The 23,676-nt window shown below is 47.9% G+C and overlaps 1 protein-coding gene across 2 annotated transcripts in view; it reads left to right on the top strand.

Annotated features, from left to right (window-relative positions):
- The window catches only part of UBR2 (ubiquitin protein ligase E3 component n-recognin 2), a 1,610,484-nt gene that overhangs the window by 362,098 nt on the left and 1,224,710 nt on the right, over positions 1-23,676 (top strand). For both annotated transcript variants that reach the window (XM_078649714.1, XM_078649715.1), the window contains exon 13: positions 12,139-12,238. In XM_078649714.1, the coding sequence (XP_078505840.1) occupies positions 12,139-12,238 (100 nt within the window). The remainder of the gene's footprint in view (positions 1-12,138; positions 12,239-23,676) is intronic.

Raw genomic sequence — 23,676 nt, 5'->3', positions numbered from 1 at the left:
TGATGGGGCACTTGAACTGGTGTTTGGGGAGGGACGGGCGGGATGGGGACCTGCATGGCCGAGTTGGGGTGGGTCAGCTGTGGGAGGGGGGTGGAATGTTGGGGTTTGTTTTTGAATTCATGCTGTTTTTGTGGATGATTGACTCTGTGTTCTGCCGAACTTTGTGGAGAATTCCCACTGTGTGTGCGGCTCCTGCTTCTCTTCCGAATAGCCTTCTGGAGTGCGCCGCTGCGATTTACATGACACTTTCACCCAATTTCATCGCAATCTCCCATGGTGGATGGAATGGGTGCTGATAACCTCACATCACTGAGGGGTTCGGAACATGCTAGCTTAAGAATTCTCACTTGGAATGTGAGGGGCTTAAATGACTTCAGAAAGCTCCGTAAAGTACTCAGTTATCTGCGCAGGCACCACATTGATCTCGCCCTCTTACAGGAAACTCACTTGCCTCTGACCAGCAAAATGCTCACTCACAGGGGGCTGGCGGGCTGTAGCGTGGCCTCGGGCTTCACGACACACTCACGAGGGACTCTTACTTGGGTTAACCCCAGTTCCAAACTCACATTGACACTTTTGGAGGCTGACACTGAGGGTGGATATGTTCTCTGCAGGTGCAAGGGTAGGGGGCTTGACTGCATGGTGGTGAATGTATATGGTCCTAACTTTGACTCCCCGGAGTTTTACTCCACCCTGGCCCAGAAATGCAGGCTGTATGAATGTTCAGGGATGCTCTGGGGTGGGGATTTCAACCTGGTTCTTGACCCGAAGCTAGATAGATCAGCAGGTCCTCCTAGGAGCCCATCAGCAGCTGCCTCGGTGCTACAAACCGAAATGGTTCGCCTTGCGCTACTGGATGTTTGGCGCAGCAGACACCACACTAGAGGGGGTTACACGCACTACTCCGCCTACCATGAGATTCACACGAGAATAGATTACTGGCTTATGACACAATTCTTAGCTAACAGGGTGAGGGATTGTCAGATTCTGCCACGCACGCTGTCAGATCATTCTCCTCTTCTCCTGATTTTCGAACTCCCGACGCCTAGACTTCCCCCCTACACGTGGCGCTTCCCCCCGTATTCCTTACTGGATGAGGTGTTTAGGGGGGAACTTGCGGACGAGATCCAGTCCTTCTTTGATGTTAATGTAGGCTCCGTGGACGATTTTCAAACAATATGGGAAACATTTAAGGTGTCTGTACGCGGAGTGGCGATGGCCAAACACTCCAGCGTCCTTAAATCCATTAGACAGAGGCTCGAACTCCTAGAAACGCAGTTGGCAGAACTTGAACAGGACCAGCAGGCGGACCCTAATGGGGATACGCTAGATCGGATTAAACAGCTGGTGTCGGAATATAATTCAGAAGCTGACAGGGAGGTCCAACATATGGGCAAGTACGCTACTGCACGCTCTTATGGAGAAGGCGAGAGACCCGGCTCCCTGCTGGCTAACATTGCACGCACCGAAAGGCGCCAGCTTGTGGTCGGCGAATTGATATCGAGCGCGGGAGAGGTCCTTACCGACGAGGAGCAAATTCTTGACGAGTTCCGACAATACTACTCCACTCTTTATGACTCCAAATCTACTGGTATGGAGGGGGCGATAGACGATTATTTAGGATTTATCAAAATGCCACAGTTGTCGAACGCACAGCGAGAGTTCCTAATGATGCCGATTCAGAGGGAGGAAATTGTGGATGCTCTAGACAGCATGAGATCAGGTAGTGCCCCTGGGGCCGACGGGCTGACGGTGGGCTTTTACAAGGCCTTTAAAGACCAACTGCTGCCCTACCTGTCGACGCTGTTTGACGACATTTGTCTGGAGGGTAGCATGCCTCCCTCCATGCGGGAAGCACTCATTATTACCCTACTTAAACCGGGGAAACCCGCAAATGAACGGAGTTCGTATAGGCCACTCTCTTTGATAAATGTCGATGCTAAACTGTACGCCAAGGTTCTGGCGACGCGTCTCGCTCTCTTGGCCCCGGAACTGGTAGCTCCGGAACAAGCCGGCTTCATCCCAACTAGGAATCTCACATATAACATACGTACAGTATTGGGAACAATGCAGCACGTGAAGCCGGAGTGTAAGGCGCTGGCGGTTTTCCTAGATATGGAAAAGGCGTTCGACTCTGTCGAATGGCCATTTATGTCGAGAGTGCTACGGAAGCTAGGATTGGGCGAACCTTTCTTGCAAATGGTGGGAGCACTGTACTTTGAACCCTCAGCTAGAATCCGACTGGGTAACAGAGTCACGGAGGCGTTTGCGATACACAGGGGCACCAGACAAGGTTGTCCTCTCTCTCCGCTGCTATATGCGCTTGTCGCGGAACCCCTGGCGTGCGCTCTGCGAGAATACCATAGCCACGAGGGCATCAGCTTCCCAACCTACAAGATCTGCATATCCACGTACGCGGACGACACCCTCTTATATGTAAGAGATCCGGAGCACAACCTATCCTCTGTGCTACGTGAAGTAGTGCAGTTCGGAGCGTTATCTGGACTGAAAGTAAATTGGAATAAATCTGTGGCATTTCCACTGACCCCAATGACGGGCAAGTTTGGGATGGATTATCCACTGCAGTGGTCGGACGACCCGGTCCGTTACCTGGGTATACAACTGCACCCGGATCCTGATATTCTGGTGAGGGAAAATTATGGAGTGGCCTTTTCTAAATTGTCGGACGATGTGGATAGGTGGTGCAGATTACCGTTATCTCTGTCGGGACGCATTGTCCTGATGAAAATGATTGTCCTCCCTCGGTTCCTGTTTCTGTTCAACAACATCCCGGTGACATTACCGAAGGTTTTTTTCAAGACACTGACGCAGGCCCTCACACGGTTGGCGTGGGGAGGCAAGCAACCGAGAGTAAAGTGGCAAGTTTTAACGCTCCCGTACGATCAAGGGGGTTTAGGGGCCCCTGACCTGGAAAGATACTATAGGGTCGCGCAAGCCACTCATTTACATACTTGGACACACGGGGATCGCAAAATCCCACATGTGGTACTTGAAACCCTCTTCACTGCCCCTCTCCCTCCGCCAGCCACGGTGTTTGAACCAGCTCCTCGTCGTGTAGGTGCGCTGGACTCCATCACTGCGACGAACCACGCATGGCACTCACTGGCCCGAGGGCATGGGCTCGACATACTGTATTCCCCGCTCATCCCTATAGACTGGGCAGTCTGGCTCTCTCCGTTACGAGAGAAGGGGGTCACGTGCGCGCTCCGGCAATTGGGCATACTTAAGCTGGGAGACCTATTCAAGGACGGGACGACAATCACCTGGGCACAACTGGTCCATTCCCGACCTCCGGCCACGTTAATGCAGCGTTTCCACTTCCACAGGGTACGGACGGCGTTGCGGACCTTGCTGGGTCCGACAATGCTAGAGCCCCCCGAGACACCGGAATTAACGTATATTATTAAACACTCGTCCCCAAGTCATCTTATCTCCCGGATGTATAGGATGGGCCAAGCTGGCGGGAAACAGCCTTTCTCCAAGGCCCGGGCGGCATGGCAGCGAGATCTGCAGGCGACCATCAGCGATTCCATGTGGGAGTACTGCTGCCGCAACACTAGGAGGGTGTCCCTCAATGCTCGACATAGGCTTATACATTTTAAATTCTTACAAAGAGTATATTATACTCCTGAGCGATTACATAGATACGGCCTCCGGGACACGGCGGAGTGCGATCGCTGCCATGCCCAGGTGGCGGACTTCCTGCATCTGGCGTGGTCCTGCCCGGGCATTAACAAATTCTGGGCTGACGTCTTTGCAGAGCTAGGTCGCATATTGGAGACTGAGTTGCCTATTGACCCGGCGTTGGCGTTACTAGGCTATTCCAGAATCCTCCACCCGGCGATACGCCGCATGGCAGACTTGGGACTAATCTTGGCCCGACGTGCGGTGGCGCGATGTTGGATGCGGGGACCTCTCCCGACCATAGGTGGCTGGTCCAGAGATATGCTATATGGGTGCACCCAGTCACAGCTCTATAGCGAGCTTCTTCCACCGGTCAGCAGACCCAAAAATTTCTGGGACTTGTATTTCATGTACGCGGCCAGTAAGGAGGACGCGGATTCAGTGCAGGAGGAGAATGAGGTGAGACAGAGCGAGGAGGGGTGCACTGGGTTTTCCGATCCATGGTGAAGAGAAAGAGCGGGAAGTGAGGGTCCGAGTGCTCTGATGGGCGAATCTACAGGGGCCTTGAGTGTTTGGTGGAGGTGTCTCCTCCGAGAACAATTGGCTGCAGGTCACACATAGTGAGGGTCGCTCTGGGGGGAGGGGGTCACAGCGGAGTGGGACGGATGGAGAGGGGGTTGGAGACAGGGTGGACAGGGCATGGAGGCGCTATGGTTAAGGGAGGGTGGCAGAGGCACACACAGGGGCAGTTAGAGGGGGGGTGGAGTTGGGGGGGGAAGTTATAAGAGGCGGTTTAGTATTGGGTTAGAGGATCGGACAGGCATACCACACCGCTACGTCTAATTCCATACTGACATTGAGTGTGCGCCAACGTGGGTGGGTGAGACCGGGACAGGGAGTTCTAGATACCATTGTCACGTTAGTTACGCTGCAAGACGGCGGCAGAGAGGCTACTGACCACTGGGAGGCGGCTGGTCTGATTTATCGAATGATCCTGCTATGATGGTATTGTTGTTCTTTTACATTGCTGCCGGCCCCAGGGTTGTAGGCGTAGAGCTGTGTGTATGTGCTGACACCGAATAAAAGTTTATAACCCAAAAAAAAAAAAAAAAATTAAGGACTGTGCTCTAAGCTCCAGAGCTCGAGCTCTGTGGTACATATAAACCAATGGGATATCATGAATATTATGTCCTTTTTCTCACTTCCCTGTGGAGTGCCTCGGAGATCTTCCCGAAGCCTGACATTATTTAATCTGTATGTCATCCATCTGACCAAATTAATCAAAAGCTATGGCTTTGCTCTGGTGTCCTATGCAGACGACACACAGATAATTGTTTCAATTAATAGTCCATCAAACTCAACGGCAGTCAGATTCCAAGACTGCATGTGTCATATAGGCAATTGGATGCTAGACAACTGTCTAAAACTTAATTCATCTAAGACCGAAGTTCTTCTTTTTGGGAATAGCTCATCAATTTGGACAGACAGTTGGTGGCCGTCCCAATTGGGCCCTTTACCAACCCCGTCAAATAAAGTGAAACATCTTAGTGTACTATTTGATACCAATTTGTCATTTGAAGCTCAAATTAACCACACCACTTCTTGCTTTTTTATTCTCAAAGTTCTGAGGGAAATACTTCCTCTTATTCCTCTTGATTTGAGAAAAACAATGGTCACTGCATAAATTGCATCTAGGCTAAACTACTGTAATGCATTATTTACCAGTGCAAATAAGCAACGTATCAATAAGCACCGGATGGTACGAAACCCCGCCTCCAAGGCCCTGACTCAGTAGCACTGGCTGCCGGTTGCTAAGCGTATTCAGTTTATAGCCTTGTGCATAGCATTCAACTCATTGCATGGACTATGGCCATGTCAGATTTCATGCTATCTTAACCCATATTCCCCGGCTCGACCACTTAAGTCAGTGAACTGTGGGAACCTTGTCACTCCCAGATCATGTAAAATCACATGGGGGGGGGGGTAAAAGCTTCACTCATACCACGACTAGACTATGGAACTCCATGCCAACAATACTAAAAAAAGGTAACCAATCTGTTAAAATTCAGAAAAGGTCTGAAGACTTGGCTTTTTAGAGGGTGAGTCCAAGCTAATGTTGCCCAATCCCATTGTTCTGAAGGTAGCGCTCTATAAATGCCTCATTTAATTTCTTCTGGGTATTCCCCTTCTTGAGTGACATGTGCGAGTGAATCAAAAGTGAATACTTGTGATAAATAGAATGCACATTTAGTTTTTTTTTGTTGTACATGTTTTGCAACATGATGAAGCTTGCTTGAATATATTCACAGTATTTAATCTAAAAGCTTACGGTTCTGTTTGACATTATTCGTTATTATTTGCTGAAGAGTTTGTACAAGGTTAATAACTTTGTGTCTTTATTGGTATTCAAAAGAGCACAGTGTCGCACAATGAAAATATGTAAACGGCATCAGGTCATTCACTGCTAATTGTTTATTTTGAGAGTTTCAATAGCAGTGAAATTATTTTATAACAGCTGAGCACAAAGTATTAGGGATTAGAAAGGAACTTTCACACCAAGAGACAGCGAGACAGGCTGTGCAGAATCAATCACCCATTCTGATCGACGGCTACTTGGGAAGGAGGCAGTTGGCCTTCACTTACTATGCTCATAAAGCCCAGCTGCCACTGTACGATGAGACCAGCAGACTTTTTCCTATCAATCTGAACACAAGTCTTATTGTTCAAAGAGACATAGGGATGCGAGGCATCTCTGAAACACAAAATAGGTTTTATTTTTTGCTGTCCTAGAATCAGTGTAGTGCATAGAAGTAGCAGAATGACTCTAGAATTATTATTAAAGTGTACAGAAATTATGTTCGATTTATGTTTACACTTTTGGTAAATTCTGCTGTCATTTTATTAGTTTTTATTGAGGTTACAATTTTTATTGTGTGCACCAGATTATGAATCTTTAAAATGTCTTCCTCTAGTTTTAGTGTTGTTGAGTGTGTTATTCCTTTTTGACAGATTGTTTGGGTTCCACTATCTAGCCCCTCACAGGGTTGATTGTTACCTGAAATACATCCCACTCAAATATTGCTCAGTGGCTTGTGGACCCAACTGTTTTTCTGTCTCGTGTTGGCACATTGACAGTGTCCCTAGTACCTTGCGGTATACAAATCTGAACAGTCTAGACAATGTTATTGTTGGGTGCCTGGATGCGGTGCATGAATTTTCTTGATCTTTGAGTATTTTGGATGACACACTAAAAAAAAACAAGTTTTTGATGGAAACCTATAGCCGTAGATACTTTACCTTTTGAAGATTCACCTGGTGTCAGACTGGATCCAGAAACTTTCCAGCAATAATGTGCCAGTAACTCCAGAAACTATGTGCGGAGCCTAAATAGGGGCAACCCCCTGTGCTGACATCAGTCCTTCCCTTCGGTGTCGCCAGATGCGAATCCAGGGCTACCTCTTGACTCTTTGAGACCCATTCTACCTCAAATTGTAAACACACAATATATTAGTGGGACTCTGTCCTTTCCCACCAGCCCCACTCTCCTGAGATGCGCAGTTTATTGATCTCCCTCCTAAGTAGGTCGAGGTCTGGCCCTATCCATAACTGATTCCAGCACACAAGTTTCCGGTGCCATCCGCCACTCCAAAACACATCGAAGAGTTTCCTGAGGCCATGCTCTTACTCTTCGGGTCCTTGCCGACCCTCTCTGGTGCATCTTTAGGCTCCATGGAGCCGAGAGGCCCTCAATTTTGAATACCACTGGCGGGTTTGCCCGCTGCACCGGTTGGACCCTCCGAGCTCACCTCAAGGCTGCCTCTAGTTTCGGTTCCCACTCCACCTCCAGCACCAAGCTCCACACTGGTTCACAGAACTTTGACGCAGATGCAGACTCCATTTAAACTGGAAGATGAGATACTTATTGTAGTGTTCGTCTCGGCGCTGGTTTGACCTGTGGAGACGCAACTTCCTCCACCTGAGCTTTCACAAGGCAGAAAACACACTCTCCATTCCCTATTTGGCACGTATTTGGAAAACTATTACGATGCAGCGGATTTTAATGACCAGCCATACTTACAAGTGGCTAGTAGCCTTGATACCTCCCTTGAATTGGGCTTCCTCTTAATCCCTGGTCCTGCCACTGAGGAGAGTGCTTCTTACACCATGGAGGTCAAGACCAATGTTCTTAGAGAAGTCCTTTAGCCGGGGCAATCATCCACTGAGCCCCTCTTACTTTTTAATGAGGTTCCTACTGACACTCTGTTGGGGGCATGGGCCAAAGCCTGCTCTAGCCCCCAGACTGAATACTGCACAATGCCGCAGTCCCTCCTGGGCGACCCTCCATTTTTCTCTCAGCACCCCTCCTCTGGAAGCTTGGTGGTGTAGGAGTCTGCAGGTAAGATCAACCCCAACATGTTCCGAACTACTCCTCCAGATAGGGAGTAAAAAATGTTGGAGATATCCTTGAGAAGCGTCCTTTCTCCACCAGCTTGGCACTTCTATCTGTAAATGCCGGCTGCCTGCTGGGGTGCTTTTCCCACGTCTTTTTGCAAATCGGTGGCTCAAGTCCTTCCAGGTGCTCCTGAAGATCTCTGACATCACCTCTCCCAGGTATACAGAACAGTTTAGATGCAGAAAAATTGGCAATTCATTGTAGTTTGGATACCATCGATTCTATTGAGCTGGCCATTGGCACCAGTGTCGCCATTCTCTGCCACGCTTGGCTGTGTTTCATCTGTTTTTCAGGCAATGCCCAGTCGTTCCTCTTGGGTATACAGTTTGAAGGGACTCACCTGTTTAGGGACAAAGCAGATTCTGCTCTTGAGCGGTTAAAGGAAAGTAGGCCATGGCACACTCCTTGGGTTTTTCTGCCCCTCCTCGTCCGCCACATCAGCCATGTTACTGCTCTTTTAACAGCTTCGGCAGGGATGCCCATACCGCCAGCTAATCTAACCTCCACAAGGCACCCAGCAGTTTCACGGTTGAGACATTGTGCCCACCACGCCGTGGTCACGATCAATGGGCTACCCAGTGCATCACCTCCCTGCAGCCACACCTGCAGAACCCCTACAGCATGCCATTAGCATAGCACAGCCATCTGATGGGAGGCAGGATCCGACCATTCTTGCCGGGTTGGCAGGCCATAACATTGGGCAGGTGGGTTCTGCAAATTGTCTGATAGCAATAGGTCTTACCTTTCATTCTGTTACCGCCATACCTTCCCCCCCTCCCTCCCTCCTTCCCTCCCAGGTAACTGATGGAGGACCATCTTTCCATTTTTCACAGAAATGCAAGTCCTATTAACAAAGGTGCTTTCTAGTACCCAAGAAGGATGGAGGCCTTCGTCCTAGTTTAAACCGGTGTCCTCATAATGCCTTACTCCAGTAGGAGAAGTTTAAAATGTTCACTCTGGCCCAGGTCTCGTCTTCCCTCGACCCTGGAGACTGGATGGTGGTGTTGGATTTGCAGTACTCCTATTTTCATATTCCTGTCCTGCTAGTCCATTGCTCCTACCTGCTCTTCTTGGTTGGAGAGGCACATTTTCAGTTTGCTGTGCTCCTATTTGGTCGCACCAGCACCCTTTAGGTGTTAACAAAAGTGATGGCAGTGGTGCCAGCACACCTTCGAAGGTCAGGGGTGCCAATCTTCCCCTACCTCAATGACTGGCTCTTGAATGTCGGATCTCCATAGCAGTCGTCCTCAACCTCCACATAGTGGCGAACCTCCTGTCATCTTTAGGATTCACTATAAGCGTGCCAAAGTCACACCTGACAACTTTCCAGACGCTCCCCATTATTGGAGCCAACTTGAACACTGCTCTGTTTGGTGCCTTTCCCCCTGGTAAAGAGGCCATGACATTCAGGCTATAAACCCAGTCTTTCAGCTTCTGTCCTTAATTTCATTGAGGTTGACTCTGAGGCAGATTGCATCCCGCTGGTCGAGCATGGTAGGTGGCGTTTGCGGGTTCTGCAGTGGGATCTGAAGTACCAGTGGGCTTAACATTGAGGGGACCTCTCCTACCAAATTAAGATTACATAGGAGACTGTGAAAGATCTGCAGTTGTGACCACTGATCTGTGATTGGGTCTGCGGCAGACCCCTCTCCCTTCCCCACCCATAGCTGACAGTGGTGACTGATGCATCACTTCTGGGCTGGGGCAGCCACCTTGAAAGTGGGAGATCAGAGGCCTCAGGTCTCCAGCTGTGTCTCGGCTCCATATCAACCTTCTGTAGCTGAGGGAAATCCGCTTGGATCTGAAAGCCTTTCTGCTGTCCAAGGCGAGGTTGGAACAGATGCTAACAGACAACACCATCGTAGTGCAACAAACAGTGCGGGATAGGGTCACGGACTCTGTGCGTGGAGGACCTGAACCTCTGGAAATGGCTGGACCACCAAGGGATCTTCCTACTGGTGAACCACTGGCGGGCTCATTGAATGCTTGGGTGGACAAACGTAGCCGTTGGCACCTTGCAGATACAGAGTGGCATTCACACCCGATGGAGGTGCAAGGTCTCTTTTGTGAATGGGGAGAATCTTGGCTAAATCTGTTTGCCACTGCCAAGTCGGTACAATGTCCACACTTCTGTGCATGGGAGTTTCCAAGGCGTCTTTCGCTCGGAGATGCATTCCACCTTGAGTGGAACTCAGGACGTCTGTATGCCTTTCTGACAATCGTACTCCTGCCCGAGTTCTCAAGAATATCCGAAGTGACCGAACCCAAGATATCTTAGTGACTCCAGACTGGGCCTGGAGAGTATGGTATCCAGAATTTCTGGGTTTGAGCATCTGCCCTCTGAACAGGCTGCACCTCTTGGAGGATCTGCAGCAGAAAGGTCTTACTCTCCACCCATGTCTTCACAATTACCACCTTCATACATGGAGATTGTGCAGCGCCAGCTGAATGCCTTTAATTTCCCTCCGGAGGTAGATGATGTCATCTCTGCAGCCAGACGTCCCTTGACAATTATGTATACGCCTGTCTTGGGTACAGATTTGTGCTAACTTGACCCCCTCCAGGCCCAATTGTCTGATGTTCTACTGTTTGTTCTCTCTCTCTCACCCGTAAATACCTTACATCGGGTACTGTTAAAGGTTACCTTTTTGCCCTCTCAACCTTCTTGCATTTACCAGATCAGCCTTCATAATTTAAATTACTGGGGTTCTGATGTCCCAGTGGGACCTTTATCTTATCTTTACATTATTGATGTGCCATTCATTCGATCGATTTAATGGCATACATTTTCTGAAAAACACTGGACGGAAACACCCACAGCTATCTTAAATGGATTGCAAGCAGACATGTTCTGCACTAAATATTTACAAACTCAAGATAATAAATCAAACCTAGTAATTACAAAGTACTGTAGACTACACATATGTAGTTTACAGTGAAGAACATACATCTCTCACAGTATACAGTTTAACATAAATGTCCACATGAGTGAGAATGACATCTACCCAACCAAGCAACAATATCGGGCATTATCCTGTGGAGGGGAATTATTGAAGAAGATAATAGCAAATTGGACTCTTCGCAAGCTCCAGCCTTCTCGAGTAAGATCTTCCATTTGGTGCATTAACTGTTTTGAAACAATCTGATTTGATATCCCATTGGAAGTACCACCAATAATATCCTTCAGCGTGAGAGAGGTGGTTTGTCCAGTGAGATTGCACCAGTCACACTGCACTGCAACTGTACATCTTGAATTTGAATATGTGTGCACTCAGTATTTGATAGCGACACGACTGATGCTGTCAAGCTCAGCAAGTGCTGTTTTTCAAGTTATTACAGCCCTATCATCAGCAATAACTCTCCCACCACCTGAATGCTGATGTTGAATGTTCAACATCTGCATTGCTTCGAAGTTTTATGTCAACTCCAACGTCTGGGATAAAGTAACAATGTTGTGCTTGCATTACTATGTGCAAGTAACTTTTCCTTCATTGTTGGTAATCACATTAAGTGAAAGTTCACAAAGGGATAGTTTGTACCTTTTTCAGCTATTCAATTTTGTACCCAATTGCAGTAATTCGAAAATTAATTTCATCACTACCTTCATTCATCATAGCACATCTAGCTTCATATTTATGTGCAAATATATATTAATTGCATATATCTTTATTATCCTTCTAGTGATGTCGTTATTATTATATCTTTACTTCTGGGCATTCCCCTTCTTGAGGGTGCTGTGCTAGTGAATCAAAATGAATATGTGTGAGTAATAGAATGCATGGTTAGTCTGTTATTCTGTTCTGCATGTTTTGCAACTTGCAGTTCCCCAATTGGCTGAAATCTCTGTTCCCAGCTTATTCAGAATTCGTGGATTCTTACAATGGAGACCTAAGTTTGCTGTCATCTAAAATGTACTAACTAGTCTTTGGTTTCCTGTAAAAACATTTGCTGAAGTCCATGATTCCTGACTGTGCTCAAGAATTGGAGCTCTGTGGTAAATGTGAACCACTGGGATTTAACCGTTTTTTTTATATTTCCAGGTATGTTCTCATCAGCAAGCCTCCCGAATGGTCAGATGGATTAAGACAGAAATTTCTGGAAGGCTTTGATGTCTTTTTGGAATTGTTGAAATGTATGCAGGTATGTAGAACAGTGAATAACTCTTTATTGGTCAAAAACATTTAAGCAAATATTTGGTGTTGAGAATGGCCCGTGAAATTGACAAGTTCTTTATACTTGAAAAAGCTAATTTGATGTATTGTTATTACACACATTTCATATAAAAGCTGTTTTTGAGATGAAAAAGTTTCAGTAAATCAAAATCTCAAACGTTGTATGGCCTCACGGGGCTGTGTATTTATATGTGTGTAAACTAAAGTAACTGTCCTGCGAGTTTTGGGTCCGTGGCCAGTAATGTGGGGCACCACGTGGTGTTCGGGAGCCTAATCACTGCATGTAGGTTCCTGCAGCGGTATCTGCAAAACCCGGTTGGGACAGGATTTGGGACCTGCGCCTTCCATAGCCTGGGACAGTGAGAAGAAATGGGCGTGACAACTAACTCGGAAGGGAGTGGACTACCGAGTACTTAACCAGGCTCCCAGGTGTATGTTCAGCGTGGACAGTAAAACCGGCACTGAAGAAAGGCGAATGCCTGAAACGCGTCTGCCTAGCGTTTCGCTGTTGTAATTATCGTTGTTGTGCGCAGATGGAATTTGGCAAAATTAAAGTCTATTTACCACACCGAGCATGTGTCGGCCCCTTCTGCCTTTTGAAGTGGACTGGTCTGGATATATATATATATATATATATATATATATATATATATATATATATATATATATATATATTTGTCAGTGACATTAACGTTTTGAACTAAAAAAATACCATAGAAATACACCAGTTATAGTTAGCAGAACTAACTATAACTTGCGCCCCCGCCATACACTGCTTATGACCTAACATGTTACATCACTCATGAAATGTTCTATGACATAATTTGACATCATTGATAACATTTCAAATGATGTCATCCAATGAGAGTGTTAGTTTGTTTTAAGGTGTACATAGTGATGGCTACCATTTTACTTTTCTATCAAAGTGTGTACAGCCTGTGTACAGCTAATGTGTGCAAGTGTTTACAAAACGCATGTGCTCCTAATGCATCATAGGTGTGTAGAGGTATTGAATATGTTACAAATGTTTGCATTGAATAGTAACCATGTGTGCAGGTGAAAACCTGTGTCCAGCATGTTCCACACAAGTTTTTAGGCTCTGCAGAAAAAGTTACCAGGAGGGAAAAGATTCTACACTCAACATACTGAGTATTGTAAGTAGCCTTGATGTATTAGACAGAATCGTCTCAGCATGACAATTTCTCAGTAACGTAGAAGACTATGTGCACAAAGTATTAAGCTATGTACATGTGCTGGTTTTGCTTCAGAAGATGGGCTAGCTGTAACGTTTTCTCCACAGTATGAAGGCTGCAGGTAGAGTAATCATTAACACCTTCATACATTGCTTAATTTAAGCGAATAGTGTAGTTTTGCATAGGGTGTACAATTTAATATTCTTTAGCGTATTTCTTATGAGTTTCACTGCCTGCAAACAATGTGGTACAGGGTAAACTCCATAGAGTGGATACTGTTTACAGTACTCATTTCTCTACTCATATCAACTTAATTTCTCAATGTAGGTTCGGTGACTGTCAGGGGTTAGACAAAGATAAAATCTGTCCGTAGGAGGGAATTTGTTTCGGAACAGACATTCAGTAGTTTTAGGAACTTGGCTTTTTCTGCACAGTCTTATACAGATTGAACACCATATGCAATGAGGGTTTCCGATATATCTGTGGTTAATGTGAACTACGCTCCCCGTGATGTTTCTGGTATAGAGTCAATGTGGCACATAACCATCCCTTTCTACACCTAAGGGAGTTGTTTCAGTGATTGCATTAATGATGACTCGTATTCTTCTGAGCTATTTTGTGCTTACTTTAAGAGCTCTAGTGCTATACAAAAGAAGCTTGGATGATGTCATTAGTGATTTCATGTGCGGTGTCATTAGTGATGTCGTATATGATTTCATAGAACATGTCATGAGTGATGTAATATGTGAGGTCATAAGCAGTGTATGGGAGGGGTGCAAGTCATGGTTAGCTCTGCTAACTAGAACTGGTGAATTTCTATTTTTTTTTTGTTCAAAACATTAATGTTGTCTCGAACAAATTCACCTAACTATAGCATTACTTTAATCTGTTTTTTCAGTGAATTTCCTGGGTTCTTTTTAACAAAGTAATATTTAATTACCATACTTAAATTCAATGCCATGCATGGCCTCCGGCACACTTTGGCCGTGAGTGACTGGGATTGGCAACGCTGCATGGCCTGCAGCCCGGCTCTTCGGCCAATCCCCCTCCATACACCCAACCCTATGTGTGGAGATGGACTGGCCTCTCATTTCACTCCTCTCTTATATGACGGGTATGCGTAGTAGGGCAGGAGGAAGGACTGACCTCTCCTTTCAAGACCTCTCTCTCAGATGACGGGTGTGCGTAGTAAGGTGAGTGGTTGGACTGGCCTCCTGGTGCACGAGGGATGCCCGGTTTCAAGGCATGCGGTTCTGGCTGAAAGCTGATCACTGTGACGGATCTGCACCGCGTGTGCCTGGAACGCGACCATGACCCCAAGTCATGTTCCGACTGCCGGACCAAGAATCCGAAGTCTATGCGGGAGTAGTCCTGAAAGCTTCTCGAGGCCCGACAGTCTACTCTGCGCCGTTCGACGTCCCGATCAAGTGGGAGTTCGAGGGACTGGCCGCGGAGTCACCACCACCATTCATCCTCGAAGTCTTCGCACTCCTCGGGTAAGTTGAAGCACAAGAAGAAGTCAAAGAAGCATCGAAGCACAAGAAGAAGTCAAAGAAGCATCGATGCTATTCCACTTCTCCCCGTCCATCGGCACGAAGAATACAGCGGGTGAACCCCCTCCCCCCCCATGGCTCCCCGTGAGAGCCCGAAGGGTTGTCTCTGAGTTTCCCTCCCTTCCTGGGACCCGGAGCGACCCCTACCCAGTTTCGTGATTTTTACAAAGCAATGCATGCCATCTTTGGGCAGCCTGACTCCGCTGGCGCACCTTCGGTCCCCGCGGACTCGGCTGGGGGCCTTGGCCCTTCGCCGCCGACGGCTCTGGCCTCAGCACCACAGGGTCTCCCCAAGCCTAAATCCGGATCGGCGCCGGTCGACCTCATAACACCGCCCCCGAATCCAAGGCACCACGTCCGCTGCCGACGCCGGTAGTGTCCCCACCCGGTGTGGACCCCGGCCTCCACCCTGATGGGACACGGAGCAGGACCGGTGTCGAACTATGCTGAATCCGGCGCCAACAGGTACTTTTGTTCCCCTGTTCAACTTTGGTGTGTTTAGGCCAGATTGGCAACCAGAGGAGGGTGAAGAGGACTGGGAGGGGTCAGGTGACCCTTTATCTGACCAGTTGGATTACGATTTAGACTGGCGAGAGGAGTTGGGGGAAGCCAGTGGTCTGGATACCGCTCCAGGCCGTGGCATGCTGTCTCCTCCTACCGTGGCTACGGAGGAGGGAGCTTCTTCTGCAGTGGTGTTGCTTAGGGTGGCTGAGTCTCTGAAACTCGAGGTGCCTACTTTGGCAATCAGGACTAACCTCCTGATAGACGTGCTTCAACCGGCAGCGAGCTCTTCGGGGTCCCTGCTGCCGTTCAATGAAGCCCTAAAAGACATCCTTCTGGGCACCTGGTCCCCAGCCCAGCACAAGGGCACCAGTGGAGAGGATGATTGCCCGACTCCTCCGCCTCCACCTGGCTCTGGGCGACCCCACTTTCCTTTCCCAACACCCCTCCCCAGAGAGCTTGGTGGTCCAAGCCTCCACGACCAAAGGCGCATTCCCTACAGCACCACCTGATGGGGAATCCAAAAAGCTGGACCATCTTGGGAAGATGATGTTTTCTTTCTCCAGCTTGAGACTGCGGTCTGGGAACACCCCATGTCTGTTGGGCTGTTACGGCCACTCTGTGGGGGATATGGTAGCGCAGGTGCTGCTCCAGTGCCCGGAGGAGGCCCGGGCTGTGCTCTCCCATGCAGTCGCCGAGGGGAGAGATGTAGCTAAGTTTACTATAAGCTGTGGACTGGATACTGCAGACTCGCTGGGCAGGACGATTTCAACATTGGTAGCCCTTCGACGCTATGCCTGGCTGAGGTTGACTGGTTTTTCCGGGAATATCCAAGTTACCCTAATGGACATGCACTTTGATGGCCATCGCCTCTTCAACGACAAGCAGACAATGCACTAGAGCGCTTCAAGGACTCTTGGGCTATGGCCAAGTCCTTGGGCCTCCCCACCAACTGTCCGGTGAAGTCTGCTGTTCGCCCCTTTCGTGGCTACGGAAGGGGTGCCCCACCATATCCCGCACAGAACCACAGGCCGGCGCAAGCTTTCCAGCCCCTGCACGGCCTGGGATGTGGAACCCACCGTCATGGGTCTGGGGGCCAGTGTGCGGGTCAGTCCACCACCGCCCCCTCTGCAGCAGCCTCCAAACCCTCCTAGTATGACCTTTCAGGGAAACCAATCGCCAGTGGGATTCGCCATCACCTCCCCCACTGGCGCACCATCATGTCAGACTGGTAGATTTTGCAAATAATCCGTAGTGGCTACACCCTCCTGTTCAAGACTACCCCCCTAGCCTTGCCACCTCAGTACCATTGCATGTCGGAGGATCATCTGGCCTTTCTCCTACAGGAAGTTACAGCTCTGTTTGCCAAGGGAGCCATTGAGAGTGTTCCGCCCCAGAAGTAGGTTGTGGTTGCTACTCCCACACTTTCTGGTTCCCAAGAAGGACAAAGGCCTGTGTCCTATCTTGGATCTCAGGAACGTCAACCGATTCCTCCAGAAAAAGTTCAAAATGTTGACGCTAGCTCAGGTCCTGTCTGCCCTCGAGCCTGGAGACTGGATGGTAGGGTTGGACTTGCATGAAGCTTACTTTCACATCCCCGTCCTGCCGGCTCACCGGCATAACCTGCGGTTCACGGTAGGCCACAAGCGCTTTAAGTTTACCGCGCTCCTCTTTGGCCTTAGCAGCGCCCCTCGGGTGTTCACAAAATTGATGGCGGTGGCCGCAGCTCCTCTGCGCACATCAGGGGTTCCATTCTTCCACTATCTTGACGACTGGCTGTTGAAGGCGGGCTCACCCCAGGCAGTCGTTTCCCACCTACAGACTACGGCGGACCTCCTGCACTCGCTGGGTTCATTATAAATGTGCTGAAGTCATACCTGATTACCTCTCAGAGGCTCCTTTTCATCTGAGGGGTTCTGGACACGCCGCAGTTTTGGGCTTATCCTCCTGAGCAGTGAGTCCGGGATATTTGTGCTATGATTCTGACTTTTCAGCCTCTATCCCAGGTTTTTATCAGAATGACCCTGAGGCTGCTGGGCCTCATGGCCTCCTGCATCCTGTTAGTAGATTATGCCAGGTGCCATATGCGGGCTCTGCAGTGGGACCTGAAGTTCAAGTGGGAACAGCATCAGGGGAATTTGTCCGACCACAGTGGTCACAGTGGTGACTGATGCATCCCTTCTGAGGTGAGGCGGCCATTTGGGAGAGGTGGAGATCAGAGGCCTCTGGTCTCCGGCGAGTCCGGGCTCCACATCCACCTTCTGGAGCTTCGGGTGATCCGTCTTGCACTAAAAGCCGCAGGTGCATGATAGATCATGAATGGCGTCTTCCCTAGGATGTGGTGCAAGGTCTCTTTCAGCAGTGGGGAGAGCCTTGGTTAGATCTATTCTCCATCGAAGAGAGCGCGCAATGTCTGCAATTCTGCGCGTTGGAATTTTAAGACTGCACTTGCTAGGTGACGGTTTTCTTCGCGACTAGAGTTGCGGTCTTCTATAAGCCTTTTAGCTCATACCACTTCTGCCCAGAGGGCTGAAGAAGATCAAGCGCAACTCATTCTGTGGCTCCGGATCTGGCACGAAGAGTGGTATCCCGAGCTGCTAAACATGGCCATCGATCCTCCGATCAGACTCCCTCTTCGGGAGGATCTTCTGTCGCAGCAGCAGGGGACGGTTCTCAACCTGTCCAGCCTCCACCTCCTTGCATGGAGATTGAGCGGCGGCAGTTGACGGCTTTTGACCTGTCTCCCAAAGTCTGTGATGTTATCTTGGCACACACAACAACAATGGGAGAGGTAGGGAATTTCAAGGACACTCTCTCAGTCCCCGGTTAGATACAAATAAACAAAAACAGAGAGGTCAGATCAATCTCAAAAAAACCACAGAGACGGAGTCAGATAAGAATCACACACCCACTTTGGGTGGGAAGGAAAGCCCTCACACACCGACCTAGTCCGTGTCATGCTTCATCATCGGGCCCCACCAAAGAGGCCGAGTGCCTCTTCGGTGTGCTGCGACGCCAGAAAGACTGCGGAGCTGGTTGTGTGAGAAGGGCGTGCTGTGAGGTAAAATTAAAAGTGCCTCAAAAAGGGTATCAAAATAACAAATTTTAAAGAGTGATCCCTACGGCACAAAATAAAGAGTATTATGTGTCTGAATTTAGATGCCAAGGTTTTAGGATTGGTTAAATTCAGAAATACTTACATCAGTCAACATGTTTCTGCCATATGGGTGGTGTCAATTTACCAAGGCATTCATCAGGACTAAACCCCGGCGGTATGGACTCTCTAATCGTCCACCCTGACCTGGGGACGTGAAAGTGAAAATCTAAAAAAGGTGAAAAAGTGCTAAAAATAGAAGAGCGGGTTGCTCATTCCAAAAAATGCTCCAAATTGTAGAGTATCTCAGCACCTGTAACGTGAAATACACAAACAAACAAACACACACAGACATACATATAATTAATATCAGCCATTGTGTTTGATCATGGTGCTCCATAATATGTGGCATACGTGGTGTTCTCAAAGTAGACACTAAGTTTTAACACCATCCAAGTAGCCCTGTGGGGATGATATCGTTAACTCTGGGAGGTGAAGTGTTAGGGGTGTCTTTAAAAACTAAGGCAATTTGATAGAGGGGTTAAAAAACACGATATGTGTACTCCTTATGAAGGGATCAATGGACCAAAGGTCTGTGACCCCTTAAGATGGTAACTTAAACTTATATCTCACTTTAAAACAGGGCGCTACTTGCCCCATGGGTCTCGGGAGGGGGGTTGGAGCGTGCCTGGCACATCCTGTGATCCTGAGGCTGTAGTACACTCACGCCCTCAACCCGCTATGAACCTGGGTGTTGCCTCAATACCGGACCCCGACGATGGAGAGCGGGGCCGGTGGCTGAGTGTTAAAGCGTTTGCGCTGCGCGTCACGCTCTTCCGGGTGGGCGTGTCCAACCGAAACGAGGTTTGGAACGTACCCGCCCAGTCTGGAGAGGCGCGGCCGAAATCCCAAAAGAGGCTTGGAAACCAGGGCCAATCAGATGTCTGACCGGCGTAAATGCCGGTGTAGAGCTATTCAGCTCTTACTCGGGCTCAGTTCCTGGAGTGTACATTAGGATTCCAAACCGATTGGTTACATGCAGGCAGTGCAAAGAATTACTCAAAACAAGTCGTTGGGCTGACATGTTAATGCTGAATTATTATGCAAAAGTGGATAACCCTATCGCTGTATTAATTCGTGTTAAGAGTGGGTAGAGCACCTCGAATGGGATAATTTCATTCAAGAAATCTTTATTTCGATCACAGATCATAAAAGATACATTCATTTATACAAAGTTTAAAAAGGTATTAAACAACAATAGTGATCGCATAATAAGAATAATAATAAAACGAGTGCCGTGAATTCATTCTGTCTAAAAACGGCAAGTTTTTTATATAAGTCTTTTTACCCATCGGCTTCGAATGAACCACATAGAAGTTAGAAATTTGGACAGGGCAAAAACCACAGTAGGGGAAAGGTCTGTTTTTAAGACTCTGTAGGCAGGTTGGAAGGATCTAAAACCCAGGTTTCGGAGTAGGGGGACCAGCCAATATTTCCTGCTCCTCTCATAGCCCTTGCAAAAAAAGACTGCATGAGCGTCATTCTCCTTTGGGTGTGCGCATACCGGGCAGGTTTCTGTTGAGGAGCGGGAAGACCAGGACGCTGTGAATGATGCTAGGGGGAGAATTCCGTATCTCCATTGGAGAAAGAGTTTCCTCGTTAGAACCGGAGACATTACGTCTAGCGCACTTTCAAGAAAATAAGAATCTTTGGCCTTCATGAACAAATGGGTCAGAGATCCCTCTCGTGTGCCCTCTATGGCTCTGGTGAGCTTCAGATCTTGATAGGCTCTTACAAGTTCCTTTTTTGGAGTCCTAGGGCAAGTGTTAATAGGGTCCAACCATAGTTCCGGAAGGCCAATGTCCTCCAGCATTCCCTTGACGTACATCAACCACGGAATTCTTCCGGCATTATGTAACTGCAGAAATTCCTGTAGCTCAGTTCTGTAGTTGATAAGATCAGGGCTACTCCACAGTCGCCTCCAGAATGTCAGGGGTTTGAGACCCAACTCCTCCGTTATTGGTCGGATCCCCAAGTCCAATCTAAGGGGAAGAAGTGGAGTGCTCTGTGGGAGGGCTACAATCTGTCTCAAAAATTTATTTTCGGTTGATTGTAATTTAGACAATTGAATGTGTCCCCACAGCTCGCCCCCATGTGTGACACCCGCCCGGGCTTGGGTTTTATAAATATGAATAATTGGGATAATTGTTACAGAGTGGCATAGAGAGCCATTGGTGCAAGAGTAAGTAATGCCGTCACTTTCTGGACAGTAACCATACACCAAATGACATGAGGTGGACTATAATCGAGGTTGTCAGCGGCACAACAAACATAACTAGCAGACTCTTTGAGAAAGAGCAACGCTGGGTGTATCGCTTGGGCACTAATACTAACGGCCTTAACGATGACATCCCGTGGAACACTGTGCTATCTTGAGCTGTATCTCGCGTTATCCACACTTTAACAAACCTATCTCGGCATTTTCTAAATAACTGTTATGTGTATTCACATATATCTATTTGCCTAGTAACCAATATGACCATCTACACAGGTTTTCTCTTAGTGTTCACCAGAACTAACCATCTCATATCCCTGTAAGACTCAGAATAAGACATTACTTACTCTTGCACCAATGGCTCTCTATGCCACTCTGTAACAATTATCCCATTCGAGGTGCTCTACCCACTCTTAAAACGAATTAATACAGCGATAGGGTTATCCACTTTTGCATAATAATTCAGCATTAACATGTCAGCCCAACGACTTGTTTTGAGTAATTCTTTGCACTGCCTGCATGTAACCAATCGGTTTGGAATCCTAATGTACACTCCAGGAACTGAGCCCGAGTAAGAGCTGAATAGCTCTACACCGGCATTTACGCCGTTCAGACATCTGATTGGCCCTGGTTTCCAAGCCTCTTTTGGGATTTCGTCCGCGCCTCTCCAGACTGGGCGGGTACGTTCCAAACCTCATTTTGGTTGGACACGCCCACCCGGAAGAGCATGACGCGCAGCGCAAACGCTTTAACACTCAGCCACCGGCCCCGCTCTCCATCGTCGGGGTCCGGTATTGAGGCAACACCCAGGTTCATAGCGGGCTGAGAGCGTTGAGGGCGTGTGTACTACAGCCACAGGATCGCTGCCATTCTACAAAAACGAGCTAAGTGTTCACCCGTTTTTACGGAGGTTTTAAGCAAACCTTTCTTTTTTCACAGGATGTGCCAGGCACGCTCCAACCCCCCTCCCGAGACCCATGGGGCAAGTAGCGCCCTGTTTTAAAGTGAGATATAAGTTTAAGTTACCATCTTAAGGGGTCACAGACCTTTGGTCCATTGATCCCTTCATAAGGAGTACACATATCGTGTTTTTTAACCCCTCTATCAACTTGCCTTAGTTTTTAAAGACACCCCTAACACTTCACCTCCCAGAGTTAACGATATCATCCCCACAGGGCTACTTGGATGGTGTTAAAACTTAGTGTCTACTTTGGGAACACCACGTATGCCACATATTATGGAGCACCATGATCAAACACAATGGCTGATATTAATTATATGTATGTCTGTGTGTGTTTGTTTGTGTATTTCACGTTACAGGTGCTGAGATACTCCACAATTTGGAGCATTTTTTGGAATGAGCAACCCGCTCTTCTATTTTTAGCACTTTTTCACCTTTTTTAGATTTTCACTTTCACGTCCCCAGGTCAGGGTGGACGATTAGAGAGTCCATACCGCCGGGGTTTAGTCCTGATGAATGCCTTGGTAAATGGACACCACCCATATGGCAGAAACATGTTGACTGATGTAAGTATTTCTGAATTTAACCAATCCTAAAACCTTGGCATCTAACTTCAGACACATAATACTCTTTATTTTGTGCCGTAGGGATCACTCATTAAAATTTGTTATTTTGATACCCTTTTTGAGGCACTTTTAATTTTACCTCACAGCACGCCCTTCTCACACAACCAGCTCCGCAGTCTTTCTGGCGTCGCAGCACACCGAAGAGGCACTCGGCCTCTTTGGTGGGCCCGATGATGAAGCATGACACTGACTAGGTCGGTGTGTGAGGGCTTTCCTTCCCACCCAAAGTGGGTGTGTGATTCTTATCTGACTCCGTCTCTGTGTTTTTTTTTAGATTGATCTGACCTCTCTGTTTTTGTTTATTTATGTTATCTTGGCAGCCAGGCGTCCCTCCACTAAGATGGTATGCTCATGTATATGGAACAAATTTGTGGCATGGTGCCAGCAAAGGCTGTGGATCCCCTTTCTGCCCCTCTTTCTGGGGTTTTCTTGTTCCTTCTTTTTTTGGCTAGCAGGGCTCTACTTTGGGCACTATTAAGGGCTACCTCTTGGCCATTTCAGCCTTTCGTAGGCTTCCAGATCAGCCTACTCTTTTCCAATCCCCTGTTGTAAATTGCTTTCTTAAGGACATTACTCATCTTTTTCCTCATGTTCCCTTCATAATGCCTCAGTGGGACTTGAACTTGGTTCTTACTTTCCTTATGTAGGGTCCTTTTGAGCCGCTTCATAATTATTGTCTCAGAATTCTTACTTTCAAGACTGCCTTTCTAGTTCCCATTGCTTCTGCTCGCATGGGTGAGTGAGATCCAGACTCTTTCTTCGAAACCTGCTTTTCTTGCGGTTCATTCGGGCAAGGTGGTCCTAAGAACCAGACCTTCCTTTCTTCCCAAGTTGGTTACTTCTCTCCACATTGGTCAAACCATCCCTTTGTCCACCTCCGCGTCCTTCTAAGGAGGAAGAGAGGCTCCACCGTCTGGATCCAAAACGTGCGTTTTCATTTTATTTGGATCGCGCAAAACAATTCCGAGATGACCAGCTTTTTTTCAGCTACATGGGCACCAAAAAAAAGTTGGGCCGTTCACAAACTGACCATCTCTAGGTGGGCCGTTTTGTGCATCAAAGCTTGCTATTCATTGGAAAAGTAGGAGCCTCCAGTGGGGCTGCGCGCCCATTCCACCAGGGCGACGGCAGCTACTACTGCTTTGGTACGTGGTGTTCCTCTCAGTGGCATCTGTTATGCATTTACGTGGGCATCTCTGCACA

Source organism: Lissotriton helveticus, chromosome 6 (genome assembly GCF_964261635.1).
Source record: "Lissotriton helveticus chromosome 6, aLisHel1.1, whole genome shotgun sequence".
NCBI classification, from domain to species: Eukaryota; Metazoa; Chordata; class Amphibia; order Caudata; family Salamandridae; genus Lissotriton; species Lissotriton helveticus.
Note: the sequence above shows the minus strand (reverse complement) of the source record. Positions and strands in the feature narration are given on the sequence as shown.